General features: G+C 52.5%; 2 protein-coding genes and 1 non-coding gene across 3 annotated transcripts; 2 read left to right on the forward strand and 1 right to left on the reverse strand.

The window, feature by feature from the left end:
• The first annotated feature begins 987 nt into the window (after positions 1-987).
• Positions 988-3,877, forward strand: LOC127307345 (pentatricopeptide repeat-containing protein At4g14850). Its single transcript, XM_051338081.1, has one exon. It carries the CDS (start codon positions 1,088-1,090, stop codon positions 3,719-3,721), a length of 2,634 nt encoding a protein of 877 aa, XP_051194041.1. The 5' UTR covers positions 988-1,087; the 3' UTR covers positions 3,722-3,877.
• Positions 3,878-4,656: 779 nt separating this feature from the next.
• LOC127307344 (folate-binding protein 1) lies at positions 4,657-7,003 on the reverse strand. The gene is made up of 4 exons (XM_051338080.2): positions 6,791-7,003; positions 5,728-6,086; positions 5,098-5,429; positions 4,657-4,967 (listed from the first exon to the last, which is right to left on the reverse strand). The coding sequence occupies exons 1-4, from the start codon at positions 6,873-6,875 to the stop codon at positions 4,853-4,855; spliced, it is 891 nt and encodes a 296-aa protein (XP_051194040.1). The 5' UTR covers positions 6,876-7,003; the 3' UTR covers positions 4,657-4,852.
• A 203-nt stretch (positions 7,004-7,206) lies between these two features.
• Positions 7,207-7,399, forward strand: LOC127311099 (U2 spliceosomal RNA). The gene has a single exon (XR_007857588.1). It is a non-coding gene; the product is annotated as a U2 spliceosomal RNA (small nuclear RNA).
• Positions 7,400-16,406: the final 9,007 nt, after the last annotated feature.

Below are 16,406 nucleotides of genomic sequence, written 5' to 3' on the forward strand. Positions count from 1 at the left end.
ACTAGGCCTTGTTTCTAAGCATTGAAACACCGTTTCCAACAAGTTCTGTTACATGTTTGCTTGCTGCCATCTTTATTTCAGATTATTATTACCACTCATATTCATCCATATCACTTGCATCTTACTATCTCTTCGCCGAACTAGTGCACCTATACATCTGATAAGTGTATTAGGTGTGTTAGGGACACAAGAGACTTCTTGTATCGTAATTGCAGGGTTGCTTGAGAGGGATATCTTTGACCTCTACCTCACTGAGTTCGATAAACCTTGGGTGATTCACTTAAGGGAAACTTGCTGCTGTTCTACAAACCTCTGCTCTTGGAGGCCCAACACTTCCTACAGGAATAGAAGCGTGCATAGACATCAGTAGAGCCAACACCAGCAGGCGCGTTGACGACAGCGTCTGCTAGTACACCAGCGTCGGTCTCGGCGTCGCCGATGGAGCAGGCAGGCCGAGCAGACGAGGTCGTCGTTCTTGACAGGCCTACGTCGACTCAAGATGCGCCATCGACGTCCCCGAACCCCTTCTTCTTATTTATGTTTAGCTTGCATCACCGGTCTGTAATATGATCGCGTGTCTTCGATCGCGACGGCTTCAGCGGGAACGATTTGTTTTGAATGTGACTATCTGAATTTATGTTTGGGGCCGCGTTTGGAGGACGTGGCTGGGGAGCGACATCCCCAAACGCGATGCAAGAAAACACGTCCCTCAAACGCTCAATCCGACAACGTTTGGAAGAAAAACGCGTCCCTCAAACGCTCAATTGGACGCTGTTTGGAGTATGCTTTGGGGACGCGGCTAGATGCTCTAACTCAAGAAAGAAAGAAGACAAATTCTAGGGTTACACTATTCCCTTTTCCAACATGTTTATCTTTTTTCTTAATAACGAGATGCAAATCGAAGCTAGCCTTCAAATTTATGACCTTCGTTTTAAATCAATTGGCGCAACTTTGTGTAGTACATTGAAATGCGTTGCACCACTTAATTTGGAACGGAGGTACACGTGCCCCCGACTTCTCTCGTCTAAATTCCATCAGAAGGCCTCTGTCCCGCGGCGGCGCCCCTGTGTGTTAGAATGCGCTGCCGATGAGAAGCCCGGAGACCATCGGCCCGCTCCTCACCCGCTACGCCGCCGCGCAGTCTCTGCTCCCCGGAGCCCACATCCACGCCAACCTCCTCAAGTCCGGCCTCCTCGCCACCTTCTGCAACCACCTCATCTCCTTCTACTCCAAGTGCCGCCTCCCCGGCAGCGCCCGCAGGGTGTTCGACGAAATCCCGGACCCCTGCCACGTCTCCTGGTCCTCGCTCGTCACCGCCTACTCCAACAATGCCCTGCCCCGGGACGCGCTCAGCACCTTCCGCGCAATGCGCGCGTGCGGCATCCGCTGCAACGAGTTCGCGCTCCCCGTCGTGCTCAAGTGCGCGCCAGACGCCGGGCTCGGCACGCAGGTGCACGCCGTCGCGGTGGCCACCGGGCTCAACGGGGACATCTTCGTGGCCAACGCGCTCGTCGCCATGTACGGGGGGTTCGGCCACGTGGACGAGGCGAGGAAGGTGTTCGACGAGGCCGGCAGCCAGCGGAACGCCGTGTCTTGGAACGGCCTGATGTCGGCTTACGTCAAGAATGACCGGTGCAGCGAAGCCGTCGAGGTGTTTGGGGAGATGGTGTGGAGCGGGTTACGGCCGAACGAGTTTGGGTTCTCCTGCGTCGTGAATGCCTGCACGGGTTCTAGGGATTTGGAGGATGGCAAGAAGGTGCATGCCATGGCGGTACGGACGGGGTACGACAGGGACGCCTTCACTGCCAATGCGCTGGTAGACATGTACTCGAAGCTGGGGGACATTCAGATGGCGGCTGTGGTTTTCGGGAAGGTGCCCGAGACGGATGTCGTCTCGTGGAACGCCTTCATTTCCGGGTGCGTGCTTCATGGACATGATCAGCATGCACTGGAGCTGCTGCTGCAGATGAAGTCTTCAGGGCTGGTGCCTAACGTGTTCACGCTGTCCAGCATCCTCAAGGCCTGTCCCGGTGCTGGCGCATTCAATCTGGGCCGGCAAATTCATGGGTTCATGATCAAAGCCTGTGCAGATTCAGATGACTATATCGGTGTTGCTCTTGTGGATATGTATGGAAGGCACGGCCTTTTGGATGATGCGAGGAAGGTGTTCGATTGGATCCCTCGAAAGGATTTGCTTTTGTGGAATGCACTGATCTCAGGCTTCTCACATGAAGGATGCCATGGCGAGGCGCTGTCTCTCTTTTGCAGGATGAGAAAGGAATGTTTTGAGGTCAACAGGACGACACTTGCAGCTGTTCTCAAATCAACAGCAAACTTGGAGGCAATCAGTGACACAAGACAGGTTCATGCTCTGTCAGAGAAAATAGGGTTCCTTTCTGACCCTCATGTCGTCAATGGTCTTATTGACTCATATTGGAAGTGTAATTGCCTCCACTATGCAAATAGAGTCTTTGAAGAACACAGTTCTGATAACATCATAGCTTTTACATCCATGATCACAGCACTCGCACAGCGTGGCCACGGTGAGGATGCAATGAAGTTGTTCATGGAGATGCTGAGAAAGGGTCTCGAGCCAGATCCTTTCGTGCTAAGTAGCCTCCTGAATGCTTGTGCGAGCCTATCAGCATATGAGCAAGGGAAGCAGGTGCATGCTCACTTGATCAAGAGACAGTTCATGTCAGATGTGTTTGCGGGGAATGCTCTTGTGTACACATATGCAAAGTGTGGGAGCATAGAGGATGCAGACCTTGCTTTCTCTGGACTGCCAGAGAAGGGAGTCGTCTCATGGTCTGCAATGATTGGAGGGCTAGCACAACATGGGCATGGGAAAAGAGCATTAGATGTGTTCCACATGATGGTTGATGAGCGCATTGCTCCAAACCACATCACTATGACTAGTGTTCTCTGTGCTTGTAACCACGCAGGGCTTGTCGATGAGGCCAAGCAATACTTCAATTCGATGAAGGAGATGTTTGGAATTGACAGGACGGAGGAGCATTACGCATGCATGATTGATCTTCTTGGCCGTGCTGGTAAGCTAGATGATGCAATGGATCTTGTCAACAGCATGCCATTTGAAGCCAACGGCGCAGTTTGGGGGGCACTACTAGCAGCCTCAAGAGTACACCGAGATCCAGAACTAGGAAAGCTTGCAGCTGAAAAGCTCTTCGTCCTGGAGCCAGAGAAGTCTGGCACACATGTGCTGCTTGCAAACACCTATGCATCTGCAGGCATGTGGGATGAGGTGGCTAAGGTGAGAAAATTGATGAAGGACAACAATGTCAAGAAGGAGCCTGCTATGAGCTGGGTTGAATTGAAGGACAAGGTGCATACTTTCATTGTCAGTGACAAGAGCCACCCAAGGGCACGGGACATATATGCAAAGCTAGAAGAACTGGGAGATCTGATGAGCAAAGCTGGATACGTTCCGAATGCAGATGTTGATCTGCATGATGTAGACAGGGGCGAAAAGGAGTTGCTTCTTTCTCATCACAGTGAGAGACTGGCCGTTGCATTCGCATTGATCAGCACTCCAGCTGGTGCGCCCATTAGGGTCAAGAAGAACCTGCGCATATGCAGAGATTGCCACGTTGCGTTCAAGTTCATTTCAAAGATCGTTTCAAGGGAGATTATTATCAGAGATGTGAACCGGTTCCATCATTTCAGTGACGGGGCATGTTCTTGCGGCGATTACTGGTAAAAGCGGTTCTACATACATGATTTTTTCTTATAGCTTGTTAGTGACTGATGGGTAGAGCAGTTACCTTCAGATAGGTTTACAACTCAGAAAATGTGGTAGTCATTACCCTAGCGTTGTAACAATATTATTTGAGATATAAAGCCATGGTTTCTACAACTGCATCTGCAGCAAGATGCTCTGCATTACGCCAAAAGTCTACTTCTGATTATTCTTAGAATTGTAACATAGGTAAATTCGTCATGTACATCATGATACAACAAAATAAAATATTAAGAGAATTGCTTCTGGGTGTGTTCCTGCAGGGAACCTTATGTGTTTATCGAAGGATTAGCTCTTTGAGAAGGAACCTTATGTCTTTGAGAAGGATCCAATTATCAATAGCAGATTCTTCATAGTAACTCTATACTGAACGACATTTTTCATATTTCGAAAAGTTCCATGTGATGTATAAATTTCAGATTCATTAATTGAACTCGATTCCAGAATCTAAAGGACCAAAGAAAACAGATCATGCATCAAACATCGATATACTCCCTCTGATCTATATTAGTTGCCACTAATATAGATGTATCCAGATATATTTTAATTCTAAGTACATCCATACTGGTGGCAAGTAATATGAATCGGAGGGAGTAAAAAAAAATGGTCTCATCCGTTCTTGATCATGAACTTCAGTAACCTATGAATCACTCTGGTAGTTGATATCCTATTTCCTGAAAGTATTTAAGGCTCCATTTGGAACAAAGCTATACGCTCTACATTGTGCTTATAACAAATTGACAGTCTTTGTATGAAAGTGTTTCCTGTAGATATATGCAGGCCCTAGTTAGACATCTGTGAGTCGGTAATCATGGCAACTGGTTACCGGTAGAAATATGTGATTGCAGAATAATCTCTGAAGAATTTATTTCTGACCTCTCTAACAGTATAATATATAAATACTCAAGCGGAACTAAAAATTGCATTCAAAAAGAATCTCAAGTACAATTCATATATACCACTTCAGCTTTTCTTTCACACGGAACAATAAGGATAGCCTACAACCCTATCGTTCATAGTTGATCAGAATATAACCACAGAGCGGCATAAGTACAAATCCAAGAGATCATCTATTAGTAATGCTACAGGTGCCTATGTCTTCCTAGCATTGTTTGAGTTGGCACGGGTTAGCTCCTCAGTCCATTTTTTTCTCACAGTTTGAGCAACAGAAGCTTGCTTTCGACGACGCCTGTAGGCCTCTCTTTTGCTGCACATCACATATAAAAGTGAGGTTTCATAGAAAATTGAGTGTGCAGAAGTGCAAACACTATAAATATGTAATCTTAAAAACCATAATGCCAAACCAGGAGTAGAAGAGAGAAGGAACTATTAAAAACCTGGTAAAAATAAGGCCTGCTGTAAGAACCATTCCTCCTATTGCCCACGAAATTCTTTCACCAACAGGCATTTCTTTGGTCCATATCTGAAAATCTTTGAGACCCCAAGAGGTCACACCATGTAATGTTGGACATTCTTTTGAAGGTGTCCATGTACCTGAGATGGAATCCAAACTTGCTTTCCCACCATAGCAGAAATCATCGACTTCACTAGGACTGGTATCAGAAACTTTAACAGAGAAACCAGCTAGGCGACATAGCTCTGTGCCGTTAGAAACCCACTTATTTGCTTTGCCACAAAGGATGTCACCTAAACCACAAGGAGATAAGGCCTGGCATAGCAGAAAGGGAGCATATCAGTAATCAAATTGTGAAATCGAACCAACAGAAAAGATGTATTAGCTACAACAGATTTCGACAAACAAAAGAAAGACGAATTTCTGCAATATTAATAGCTATTCCAGGTACTGAATAGATATTGACTAAACATTATTGCATAAGCTATGATCTGACTATGGAAATATGAAGCCTAATCTGGCAACTGCGCTTGTACTTGCACAATAGTAAACGATTTGACATCCAGACAGTTTAAATTAGACGCAACTCACATAGCTTCAGAAACGGGTGTACCTGTGTTTTCATATCAACGCTGAAGTATGCCTCCGAGCAAGCTTCGAAAACCATGTCACAGAATGACGCGCATATAACAGGAGGTCCAGGCCTGACACCCACCCGTGGATCGCAAATCGAGCACTCGAGCAACTCCCACAAATGAAGGCATTCTCCACTGCCCTCGCCAGTTGACGAGAGCCTTCTCACTGAAACCAGGGCAGGAAACGTCTGCGTCACGTCACAACACGTGTTCTGGCGGAATATCCTACATAGTGCTAGATCTTTGCGCCCCTTTGCTGCTTTTCCCGGAGGTTTGCCTTCGGATGAGAAAGCAGGGAACCGTCCGCCAGGCGAAACACATACGCCTTTCGGTTGTCCTGTCAAGCAAGAAACTGAACAACATAAGCATGCATCCAATAGATTTGAAATTTTTGTACATATGGCGCAGATAACAACGGTTAACACCCATTTGCTCATCCAAATAAGATAATGCCGATCCTCCTGCTCTGCTTTCACTAGAAGCACCCATTCAATCTGAAACCACAAAGCTCGTATACAAGCAAGGGACTCGACGCTATTGCTTTCAGAGCATGTGCCTTTGTTCATATATGCCTTGTGGTCGGCAGAAATGCGTAGAAACTGACATTACTTAAGAATAGGGCAACGAAGCTTCTAGAAATGAAATGTAAGCTCGATATAATCAAAAGTGATGACAGATCTTCCTATCATATGCTGTACGAAGTGATAATTCGTACAACCCATTACATGGATTGGAAAGTGGCCTATAACGCACACAGATCACGAACATTTCCGAGTAAATAGATATTTAACTCACAAACTGAAGTATGCCTAGACATCCAGGGAGACTGACACTAGTACCTTAGTGCAGACATACACAGCAACAATTCCAGCGGCTAAGCGCAGAGCACATCACTGATCCACTAAACCTATCAGGAAACCCTCAGGAACATACAGGCCAACTCAAAATCAAACTCATCCCACCGATAAAAGCAGCATATACCAAGGAAAGGAGAATAACCCGCACGAGATCAGGAGAGCTCGTGCATGCGATTGCTCGTACCAGCCGACGCGATTGGCGAGAAGAAGAGCAGCAGTAGCAGCAGCCGGTAAGTGGGAGCCGGACGCGGCGGCGGAGAAGGGCTCATCGGGGGCCAACCTGCCCGCCGGCAGGTTCTCGCGGCGGCGAGCGGCGGGCCGGCCGGTGCGATCCGGTGGAGCGGATAGGCGAGGGAGGGGAATCCCGTCGATTCGCTCGCGGCGTGTGGAGACCAGACAAGTCAACAGCAAGCTCTAGAAAATCTCGTTTCGCTACTGGGCCGGATACAGCATTCAGCCCATCACGGCCCGCCTTTCCGCTGGCAGCGCTCGGGGTCGGGAGCAGCAGCAGTACGAAAGTTTAGTCCCACCTCGCTTGGCGAGAGAAGCAGAGCAGGACGAGGCGGGTATAAGAGGAGGGGCGGGGCGCGGTAGCAAATCATACCTTTCTCGGCCTTTTGGCTAAGATCAAGTGTAGTATCTGTTCTTATCAGTTTAATATCTGATATGTGAGGCCTCGTCCTCACTGATATTAAATTTATTTTTTCTGGGGAAGGGCCCACCAAAGCAGCTTGCTGCTTGGGTCCCGTGTCACCCTAGCGTTGCACTACCGCTAGGGCCTGGCGCACCCCAACCAAAGCTAAATTAATTTTTTTTTTGTTTCTGGTGTTTAAGACACGGCCTAGTCTTTTTTCTATCTTCAAACAATTTGACACATGGCAGTTCTAAGCAGCTCTTTTGCGATTTGGCAGTGCGTTTCTCAGCTCAAGCATTAATTTGATGTTCCCTCTGGCGTTAGCCTTGCATATACTCTCGTGGGTATACGTATCATCTGTTTGATGTACCCAGCACTCCATCCATCCCACAAAACATATCCTGTTACTAAATAGTACCTAGATATATCTAACTTTTAACCAATGTCCGACATATTTTGTGGGACGGAGGAAATATATAATATCTCAAATTATACAATTCAAAAATATAACAACATCTAAAGTTTCCAATGACATTTTTTATAATATAATTAAATTGATTATCTAGGGATAAGAACAGTTAAATACACATCAAAGAAATGGAGTGGTACTAAAAGACAGAAATAACTCACTAGCCAAACAATATACATCAGTCAAGACCAGCTAATGAAGAAAAAATAATACAAACGTTGATGTAATTGAAATTTTGTTGTATTGTGTGATGTTTAAAACATTCATATTGTTGACATATTTACATTTTATTATTTAAACCGCACAAATGTGCTAAAATGCTAAAAAAAACATTTTAAGGTCTCATGCGGGCTTCGGCTAAATAGATCAGCAAACACAAACGGCAAAACCGAATACCGTTGCACTTATAAGTGTTTTAAAGGCCAGAATTTTAAGGTGTATGGTAGAGAAGCTATATAAGGGTTCTCACTCGTGTTAGGTAGGGGGGCTGGCATATGCAATTTGGAGAAAAGGAAAGAAAAGGAGTGGTACTTGAAGACACAAACAACTCATTAGCCAAACAATATACCCATGCAATTAGTCTCTCCCATTCTCTTCTCTCTCCTACTAACTTTGAGAGTCTCCTTCTCCACCCCATGCCAAACCAAAGCCTTCTCTAGTGGCCGCTGCCGCTCGGAGATGGTGGAGGCGAGGTGCCGGCCTAGGTAGCTTCTTCAGCAGATTTAGGTGATATCCTTGTGAAGTTTTGGAGTAGGTCGCTAGATCTCTTCGACCGGATATGGCGTCTCCTTTACTTGGTCTTCTTCGCTACCCTGCTCTGGTGGCAGAAGTTGTGGCATGTGAGGAATATGGAGTAAGGTATCTCCAACAATAAGGTTGTTTTCCCAATCTCTCCGAGGCTGGTCATTCTGGTGCTTTCCCGTGGTGCCTGACGGTCGTCGGTGATGCTCCCCATCAAGTTTTCAAGGTGGAGGTTAGACGAGTGTGGCGGTTCTGGCGAGGTCTTCTTCAATAAGCGGGTTGTTTTGGTTCTTCTCCTCATCTGGAGTTTAGTCGTTATGCCTCTCTTGCTGGCCTGCCGTGGTGGCAAGGGGATAGAGTGGTAGGTGCGACAGTGTACAGATTCGGATGGGATCAGGGGAGATCTGAAGCTGCTAGTTTTTGGAGTTCATCCTCGGTCGCTTGCCTGTGGTGGACGTCTCAAGGTGCTGGCGGACATCAATTCCATGCATGAACGACCCATGAGGCACGTCAGGTTAAAGTCAACCTCCATCGGAGGCCTTCCAAAGGTCCAGCAGTGGCTTCTCACTTCCTCCTACCACTAAGTGGTTTCGTCCCTGGTGATGGTGAGTGAGGCTGTCGTTGCAGACCTTTGAATGCATGCGGTGGAAAAAGCGGACCCGATAGCTTTTCTTCTTTTTTTTTTTGTTTTAAGGTTTGTGATGTAAAAGTTGAGGAACGTTTTCTAGTTTATGTACTACTTCCTCCGTTCTTAAATACAATGCCACTTTATTTTTTTTATGAAAAGATTGATTACTAATTGGGTCAACCAAATGTGAGTTACATGTTGTTCAAAATTATATCATCAGATGCATATTTCCAATGAACTTTTCAATGATATGTTTATAAATAAAATATGACTTATCTTTGGTTGACTAAATTATTTGTTAAAGTTTGACACGAAAAACAATGTGATCTTCTATTCATGCACACGAAGGGAGTACCTAAGGTCCTCTGTGTAATTTGTACCGTACCGCTGATAATTTAATGCAGTTTCAGGGCTCTTCGAGACTTTTCCCGTTAAATACAAACAATATACACCAATTAATACCAGCTGTTACTGTTACACCAAGAAAAAAATACAAACGTTGAACGAAAGAAATACTCCCTACTAGGAAAAAATAAACAGCTCCATCTCTGTCGTGGTATCGTCACGGCATATGCCATAGGGTGGCTAATCGAAGTGGTTCCTGAGAGATCTCACGGCGGTATCCGGATGCGGGTATGGGCACGAGCGACACGGCGACGTACCCAGGTTCGAGGCCCTCCGATGGAGGTAAAACCTCTACTCCTGCTATGAGTGTATATGATGATCACACAGTACAATGGTGCTCCTAGAGCTGTGTCTGGCTGCTCCTGAGAGGCTAAGGAAGACTATGGTCTCTCTCTCAGGGCAGCTCTGTAGGTGGGTGAGAACAATAAATGATCGATCCCCCGCACGAGAGGGGGTAGTGCGGCTTATATAGGTACCGGCACTTTACATATAAGACCCTATAGTTTTACTGGCCGGCTGGGCCGGCTCCGGCTTCCGCTCCTTCCCGAGGCGGTGACGTCAGGAGTGGTTGAAGCATCGTGGCCTGTCCCATCCGGCTGCCACGGTCAGCGGTATGGAGGAGGTGTCCCTGTCGCCGTCAGCCCATCAGACCCAGTACGGATCGTCGTAAGCCCCGACGGCTGTCCGACGCGAGGCACTATTGCTCCACAGGTGCCCCGCGTTTCCACGGAAGATGGAGTCAGCGTGGACTTTGGGAACCCGGATCACCCGCCCGGTTCCTTCCGGTGCAAGACTCGCCAGCCTCGAGTCGGTCCGAGGTACAAACCCCGATCGGATATGGCTTGTAGAAGCCGGCCCAACTACGACATTGGTGGCCGTAGCCAGGCCGACTAGGACCTAGAGCCAGCCGGCTTCCGGACCAGCCGGCCACGGCGCCGGCCCGGCTGCTCCTCAGCCGGCCTTTGCCGCGAGCCGGCCAGTGGCCAGCCGGCTGCTCCGCGTCCATTGCCCTATCCGGGGTCTTCCCCCCGACATTAGCCCCCGAAGCTGGCAAGGTCCTGCGTTTAGAAGGACCTAGGCAGGTTTTCCTGGCTTCTCGAATATATTAGACGGCACTTGGAGGGGCCGACTGAGAATTTCCACCCAGCCGGCTGCGCCCTCATCCGGCTCGTTCCTGCCGGCTGCTTCCAGCCGGCCGCTTTTTATACTTGTGCAGTTTTCGCTTTCTCGCAAGATCTGATGGCGCCTCCGCCTTGCTGATGAATTTTGGCTCGAGTGGAACTTCTTGTCCGGCTCCGGCTCGCTGCGCGCCGGAGTCTCCGCCGCCTCGGGTTCTGCGCCCGACTTGACCGGCCTGACGCCAGGGCTCTGCCGCCGGTTCGTCTGGTCACATCAATGTCCCTCCGGATCCGGTGCGGTAGTGGGCGACGTGGTGTGGCCGTTTCTGGTAACGGTAGCGGTCGTGGGAGGAGTTATGGCGCAGTAAATCCGGAGACGTGGCCCACGTCGGCCACTTGGAGGCCAACCGCCGCGGTCGGCTATAAATGCCGCGGGGGCGGTACCGAGGCGGCACTTGCCCCTTTCTTCTTCCTCGCGCTCCTGCCTTGCTCCTTCGCTTCGCTCGAGCTCTTCGCTGCTCCGACGCCGTTCTTCTGGCGAATCTCAGCGGGCGGTCGCCCCGACGATCCTCCGCCGAGCTACCGCCGCAAGCCCGCCAATCCGGCGCCACGGGGCCACGCGCATCGACGGCGCGCTCTTCTCCACCGCGATCTTCTCCGGCGAGGAGCGGCTCTTCTTCGCCCTTCCGCCTCTCTTGGACCTCCTCTTCTTCGTCCTCGATGGCCCAGCCGAGCGGCTCCTGGAAGGGCTCCTACATGCAAGACGACGACATTGCCCGGTTCGTGCGCCTCCGCCGCATCCCGGCGGGGGTGATTACCAGGGCGCCGGGCGAGGAGCAGGAGCCTCGGCCGGAGCCCGGCGAACGCGTGGTCTTCGGCGCGCATCTCGACCGCGGATTGGGTCTGCCGGCTTCCGACTTCTTCCGCCGGTTCCTTGATCACTTCGGCCTGCAGCCGCACCACCTGCCGGCCAACGCCATGATCCTCCTCAGCTGCTACGTGGCCTTCATGGAAGGCTACGCCGGCTTGTGGCCGGACGTGGAGTTTTGGAGCCGGCTCTTCTACATCAAGGCGCAGACGACCGAAGGCCGCCTGAGGACCTGCGGCGCCGCCTCCATCTATCCCCGTACGGGTACGTCCTTCCCGCGGATTCCGATCGTCGATTACTGTAAAGAATTGCGGATGTCCTTCTTTTATGTGCGGAACGAAAGCCCGGCCTTCGACCGGCTCAATCTGCCTGGAATTCAACCCGGCCCCGCCGATCGGCCGGATCAATCGGGCTTCAACGCCAAGTCCTCGAACCCGGACGCGGAGGTGAACCTCCTGTGGGACTTCCTGGGCAATTGCGTCTCGGAGGGCCGGCTGAGTGCCGAGGACCTCCTCTGCACCTACATCTCGCGCCGGGTCGTACCGCTCCAGTGGCGCGTCCACAAGATCGGCCACATGTCCGGCTTGCTCGACCCGACACGGACGTCGAAGTTGGAGCTCTCCAAGGCCCAGGTGGCTCACCGGGTGAACAACATCACCAAGGCCAACATGCCGGACAACCGGACCAGGGGCTGGCGCCTTACGATCGGGAGCAGCCGCTGAATCGGTAAGTTGATGTTTTTCCGTCTTCCGACTTGCGGCAGCGTGGCCGACTCGGTATTTATCTTGTCTTGTTTTCAGCTTTTCGTCCGCCAAGGCATCGAGGATGGCGACTTGGCGACGAAGGTCTGGACGCCGGATCTCGTTGACCCGGCTGACTTAGCCGGCGACCAAGCTGGCGACGACGACCTGCTGGTGGCGCAGGATCAGGGCGGCCAGGGGGAGCATAACCCACCGCCTTCGCCTGAGCATGAGCAGGAGCAGGAGCAGGAGCCGCCGCAGCGAGCGGAGCCGGCCCAATCCGGCACGGGGGCCATCCCGGCGGTGCCTCTGCGCGCGGCGCCGCCTACTAGCACGGCGACTTCTGCGCCGAAGGGGAGGAAGCGGGCCGGCGTCGGGTCCACGGCCGCTTCGGAGGCGAGGGCCAAGAAACAGCGCCGGCTGGCGCCCAAGAAGGTCCCGGAGAAAGCCGGGTGAGTTCTTTTTCCTCTGTTGTTTGATTCCTTTTCTTTCCTTCCTCTGTACTTATCTTTTCTTGCTTGTTCGACTAGGGCCGCGATTAAGTTTACCCAGGGAGGCGGCTCTCGGCAGGCTCCTCCCGTCACGTCGCCGCTTCAGCGGCAAAGGAGGGAGCCAACCCCGCAACCTTCGCACGCGCGCGCACGCCGCCGGCTGCTAACGTGCGCCGCTGCGGCCGCGCCACCTTCTGCGGGGGCGTCTTCTTCTGCGGCGCCTGGCGGCGGAGACCAGGGTCAGTCGGCGCGCCAGCCGACCTTAGACGATATGTTTCCGCGCCGCGCCCCGTTTGTGGAGCGGGCAGCCGGAGCCGGCAGGGGCATGCCGCCTGCGGCAGGAGCTGGAGCTGGTGGGGCTGCGCCGCCTTCGACCGGAGTCGGCGGGCCCGCGCCCAACGTCGTGGTGCCGGAGAGCTCTCCGAAGGGAACGCCTCGGGCGCCGGGTGCGACGGCTCCCACCGGGCCGACTGCTTCGACCGCGCCGCCTCCAGCTTCGGAGCCGACGAGGAGGGAGCCGACCGGGAAGGAGCCGGCGAGGGGGCAGCCAGGGCGCTCAAAGGACGCCGATTCCCGGGCTCTGGTGAGGACGAGGGGCCCGTCGGGCCCAACTGAGGGCCTTCACGTGGCCAAGGGGGCCCGGCTGCTGCAGGTGCCGTGCGCCTCGACTCCAGCCTTGGCTCGGCTGGCACCATGGAGGCTGCGTGGCACTCGGCGGATTCCTGCGAGGTGTTCAACCGGGAGGGGCAGCCTGGTACGGCGCCCATGAAGATGGTCTTCTCCGGCTACCGGGCCGCCCTTAAGAACAAGGCTGCCGAGGCCCTGGCCCAGCTAGCAACGCTGGAGGATGCTGACAAGGTAGGTGTCTTTCTGTTTTTGCAATTTTGTTATTATCCTGGTAGCCCTCCGAGGCATGGTCCGGCTGCTTGGAGCCGGTCCGGGTCTCGTCTAAGCAACTGATTCTTTCAGACGGTTACGGAGCGACGCACCGTCTTGTACAACAAGGTGGTGACCAGCTACCACAAGGCCAAGATCGAGCGGGCCGCCTTGGCTCGCGAGCTGGAGGCTGTCAAGGGTGAGGCCTTCTCTCTTTGCCTTCGCTCTTTTTTATGCTTCTGTTTTTACTGACGGCTTGTTTTTGCCGGCTTGCAGCTGAGGCCGCCCGGGTCCCGCAGCTTGAGTCGGACCTCCGAGTTGCCCGCGCTCAATGCGCCACAAGTGAGGAGGCGAACCAGTCTGCTGCCGCCAAGCTGAAGGTGGCTGACGGGGAGCTGAAACGGCTGCGCCTCCTTGAGGCTAACCATCTCAAGGAACTTGCCGCCCTCAAGAAGGAGCAGGAGGAGAAACTGGAGGGTCTGAGCAAGCGGTTGGAGGAGGTGGAACGGCAACGGCTTTCGCTCCAGCAGGAGGTGACCACCAAGTCCAACGAGCTGTCGGCCACCGCCAAGCGGTGGTTGGGGGAACTTAGCGCGCTCGACCGCGGCTTGGCTGGTGAGTCTTTTGTCTTATGCCTTCCCCTTTGCCGGCTTTCGGCCGTCGGCTGCCGGCTTAGGTTGGCAGCCGGCGGCAGAACCTTGATTTTTTCGATATCTCCATCTTCGGGCTGGGGGCAGTCGGTTCTTGCCGGCTGTCGCCAGGCTTACTTTAGGACTTCGAAAATTTGCATTTTTCAGCTTATTTCGGCTTTGATGGCTTCTGACATGCTTTTCTTCTTTGCAGCGGCCTTCCCTGAGGCGCAGGAGGAGGCGTTAGCGGCTGTTGGCAGGGCGCGGGAGGATCGCCGGCAGGCCACTGGGGAGCAGAGCTCCGACTGCTTCACCATGGACGACTATCTGGCGTCCATCGCCGCCCGCGTGGAGCCGGTCACCAAGCTCGGCTGGGAGCTGCGGAAGGCGGCGGAGGAGCTGATGCGACTGCTGTGGCCGACGGAGACGCTGCCAGAAGATCTCTCCAATCTCATCGCTTGGCTGGACAGGGCTCCCGACCGCTTCTTGGACTGGAAGGAGTCAGCTACGCGCGCCGGAGCCGATATGGCGCTATCTTTTGTGCTCTCCTGGTATAACGAGGTTAGCCTCGACCAGTTGGAGTTCCGGCGCGCCGGCGTGGAGGACAAGCTCCCGGCGGAGAACAAGACTGCTCGGCTTGCCCGTGCCTGCGCTATTGCCGACTTCGTCGACAAGTCCCTCTTCATCGAGGATCCGAATCCGCCGTCTGACGACGAGGAGGAGGCGGCTGAGGATGAGGAGGCGGACGATGCAGCCGGCGCTTAGCTTTTACCTGTTTCCTTATGTTTTTGCCAAGACAATTCGTTAAATCCCCGGGATGCCGGGTGCATATGTAAGACAATGTTATTATCCTTTTATTAAGGCACGCTTTAATGTGTTTGTTAATCATCTGTGTGCCGAGTTGCTTTCTTTCGACTCGTTCGCTTTTTCCCATCCGCCCCACTCTTTGGCTGTGCCCTTGCCAGTCGTACGTCCGACTTGCGATCCGTCGCTGGGTCAAGAGCGGGCCGCTGGGTGAGGCCGACAGTATTTCAGTCGAACGAGCTGAATTCGGCACTCCGGCACTTTTATGAAAAGTTGCAAGTCAACTCGCTTTTACTCTTTCCCTTAGTCGTTTTTCGCGTGCCGGCTCCCTAGGCCTTACTCCCGCCAGCCGGACAGCCGGGTTGCGGTCTGTAGCTGGGTCGGAAGCCGGCTGTCGGAAACCGGATCACGTTACTGAGCCGACCGCGTGAGAGGGTTCAAGCCAATTGGCGAAACAAGGTAAAGTACGCGAAAAACTTGTCGGAAACAGCGCTCTTGGCGCAAGCTTTTTCATAACTCTCAGAAGGGATACAAGGGATACATACATTCCTGCTCTCATGTGTAAAATGGGCGGAGCAACCTGACATTCCAGGGACGTTTAGTCTCCTCGTCAGCCTTGTCCGGCTTGTTTTTCTTAGCCTCTTGGGCATCTATGAGATAGTAGGAATCATTGCCTACTGCCTTGCTCACGATGAAGGGACCCTCCCATGGGGATGACAGTTTATGCTGTCCGGCTGTCCTCTGGATCAGCCGGAGCACTAGGTCTCCCTCTCGGAATGCTAAGGGCTGGACCCTCCGGCTGTGATAGCGTCGGAGGCTTTGCTGGTAGATAGTAGATCTAGACTCGGCCAGCAGCCGGGCCTCTTCGACCAGGTCAACTCCATCTTCGCGAGCTTCTTTGGCTTCGGCTTCTGTGTAGAGCTTGATCCTTGGCGCATCATGCTCGATATCAGTCGGCAAGACGGCTTCGGCCCCGTATACGAGAAAAAATGGTGTGAAGCCGACTGAGCGGTTTGTCGTTGTGCGCAGGCTCCACAGCACATTGGGCAGTTCTTCAATCCAGCAGCCGGCTGCTCGCTCGAGCGGCTCCACCAGCCGGGGCCGGATGCCGGCTAGGACTAAGCCGTTAGCCTTTTCCACTTGTCCATTGGATTCTGGGTGTGCCACAGAAGATAGGGCCATCCGGATCCCCATTTCCCCGCAATAGCGAGAGAAGATGCCTTGGGAGAAGTTGGTGCCGTTGTCGGTGATGATGGTGTGGGGGTAGCCGAATCTCACGATGATTTCCTTGAGGAATGTGACGGCTGTGGACCCGTCCAGTTTCTTGATTGGCTTGGCTTCGATCCACTTGGTGAATTTGTCAATCATCACCAAGAGGTGTGTCATGCCGCCTCGCG

Source organism: Lolium perenne, chromosome 6 (genome assembly GCF_019359855.2).
Source record: "Lolium perenne isolate Kyuss_39 chromosome 6, Kyuss_2.0, whole genome shotgun sequence".
In the NCBI taxonomy this organism is placed as follows: Eukaryota; Viridiplantae; Streptophyta; class Magnoliopsida; order Poales; family Poaceae; genus Lolium; species Lolium perenne.

Bases quoted from the DNA above. Each gene is read 5' to 3' on its own strand.
- LOC127307345 (XM_051338081.1), top strand. From the start codon at position 1,088: ATGAGAAGCCCGGAGACCATCGGCCCGCTCCTCACCCGCTACGCCGCC.
- LOC127307344 (XM_051338080.2), bottom strand. From the start codon at position 6,875: ATGAGCCCTTCTCCGCCGCCGCGTCCGGCTCCCACTTACCGGCTGCTG. The intron at 5,430-5,727 runs GTACACCCGTTT...CTGCTATGCCAG, and splicing joins GCGTTGATATGAAAACACAG to GCCTTATCTCCTTGTGGTTT. The intron at 4,968-5,097 runs GTTTTTAATAGT...TGTGATGTGCAG, and splicing joins GCAGGCCTTATTTTTACCAG to CAAAAGAGAGGCCTACAGGC.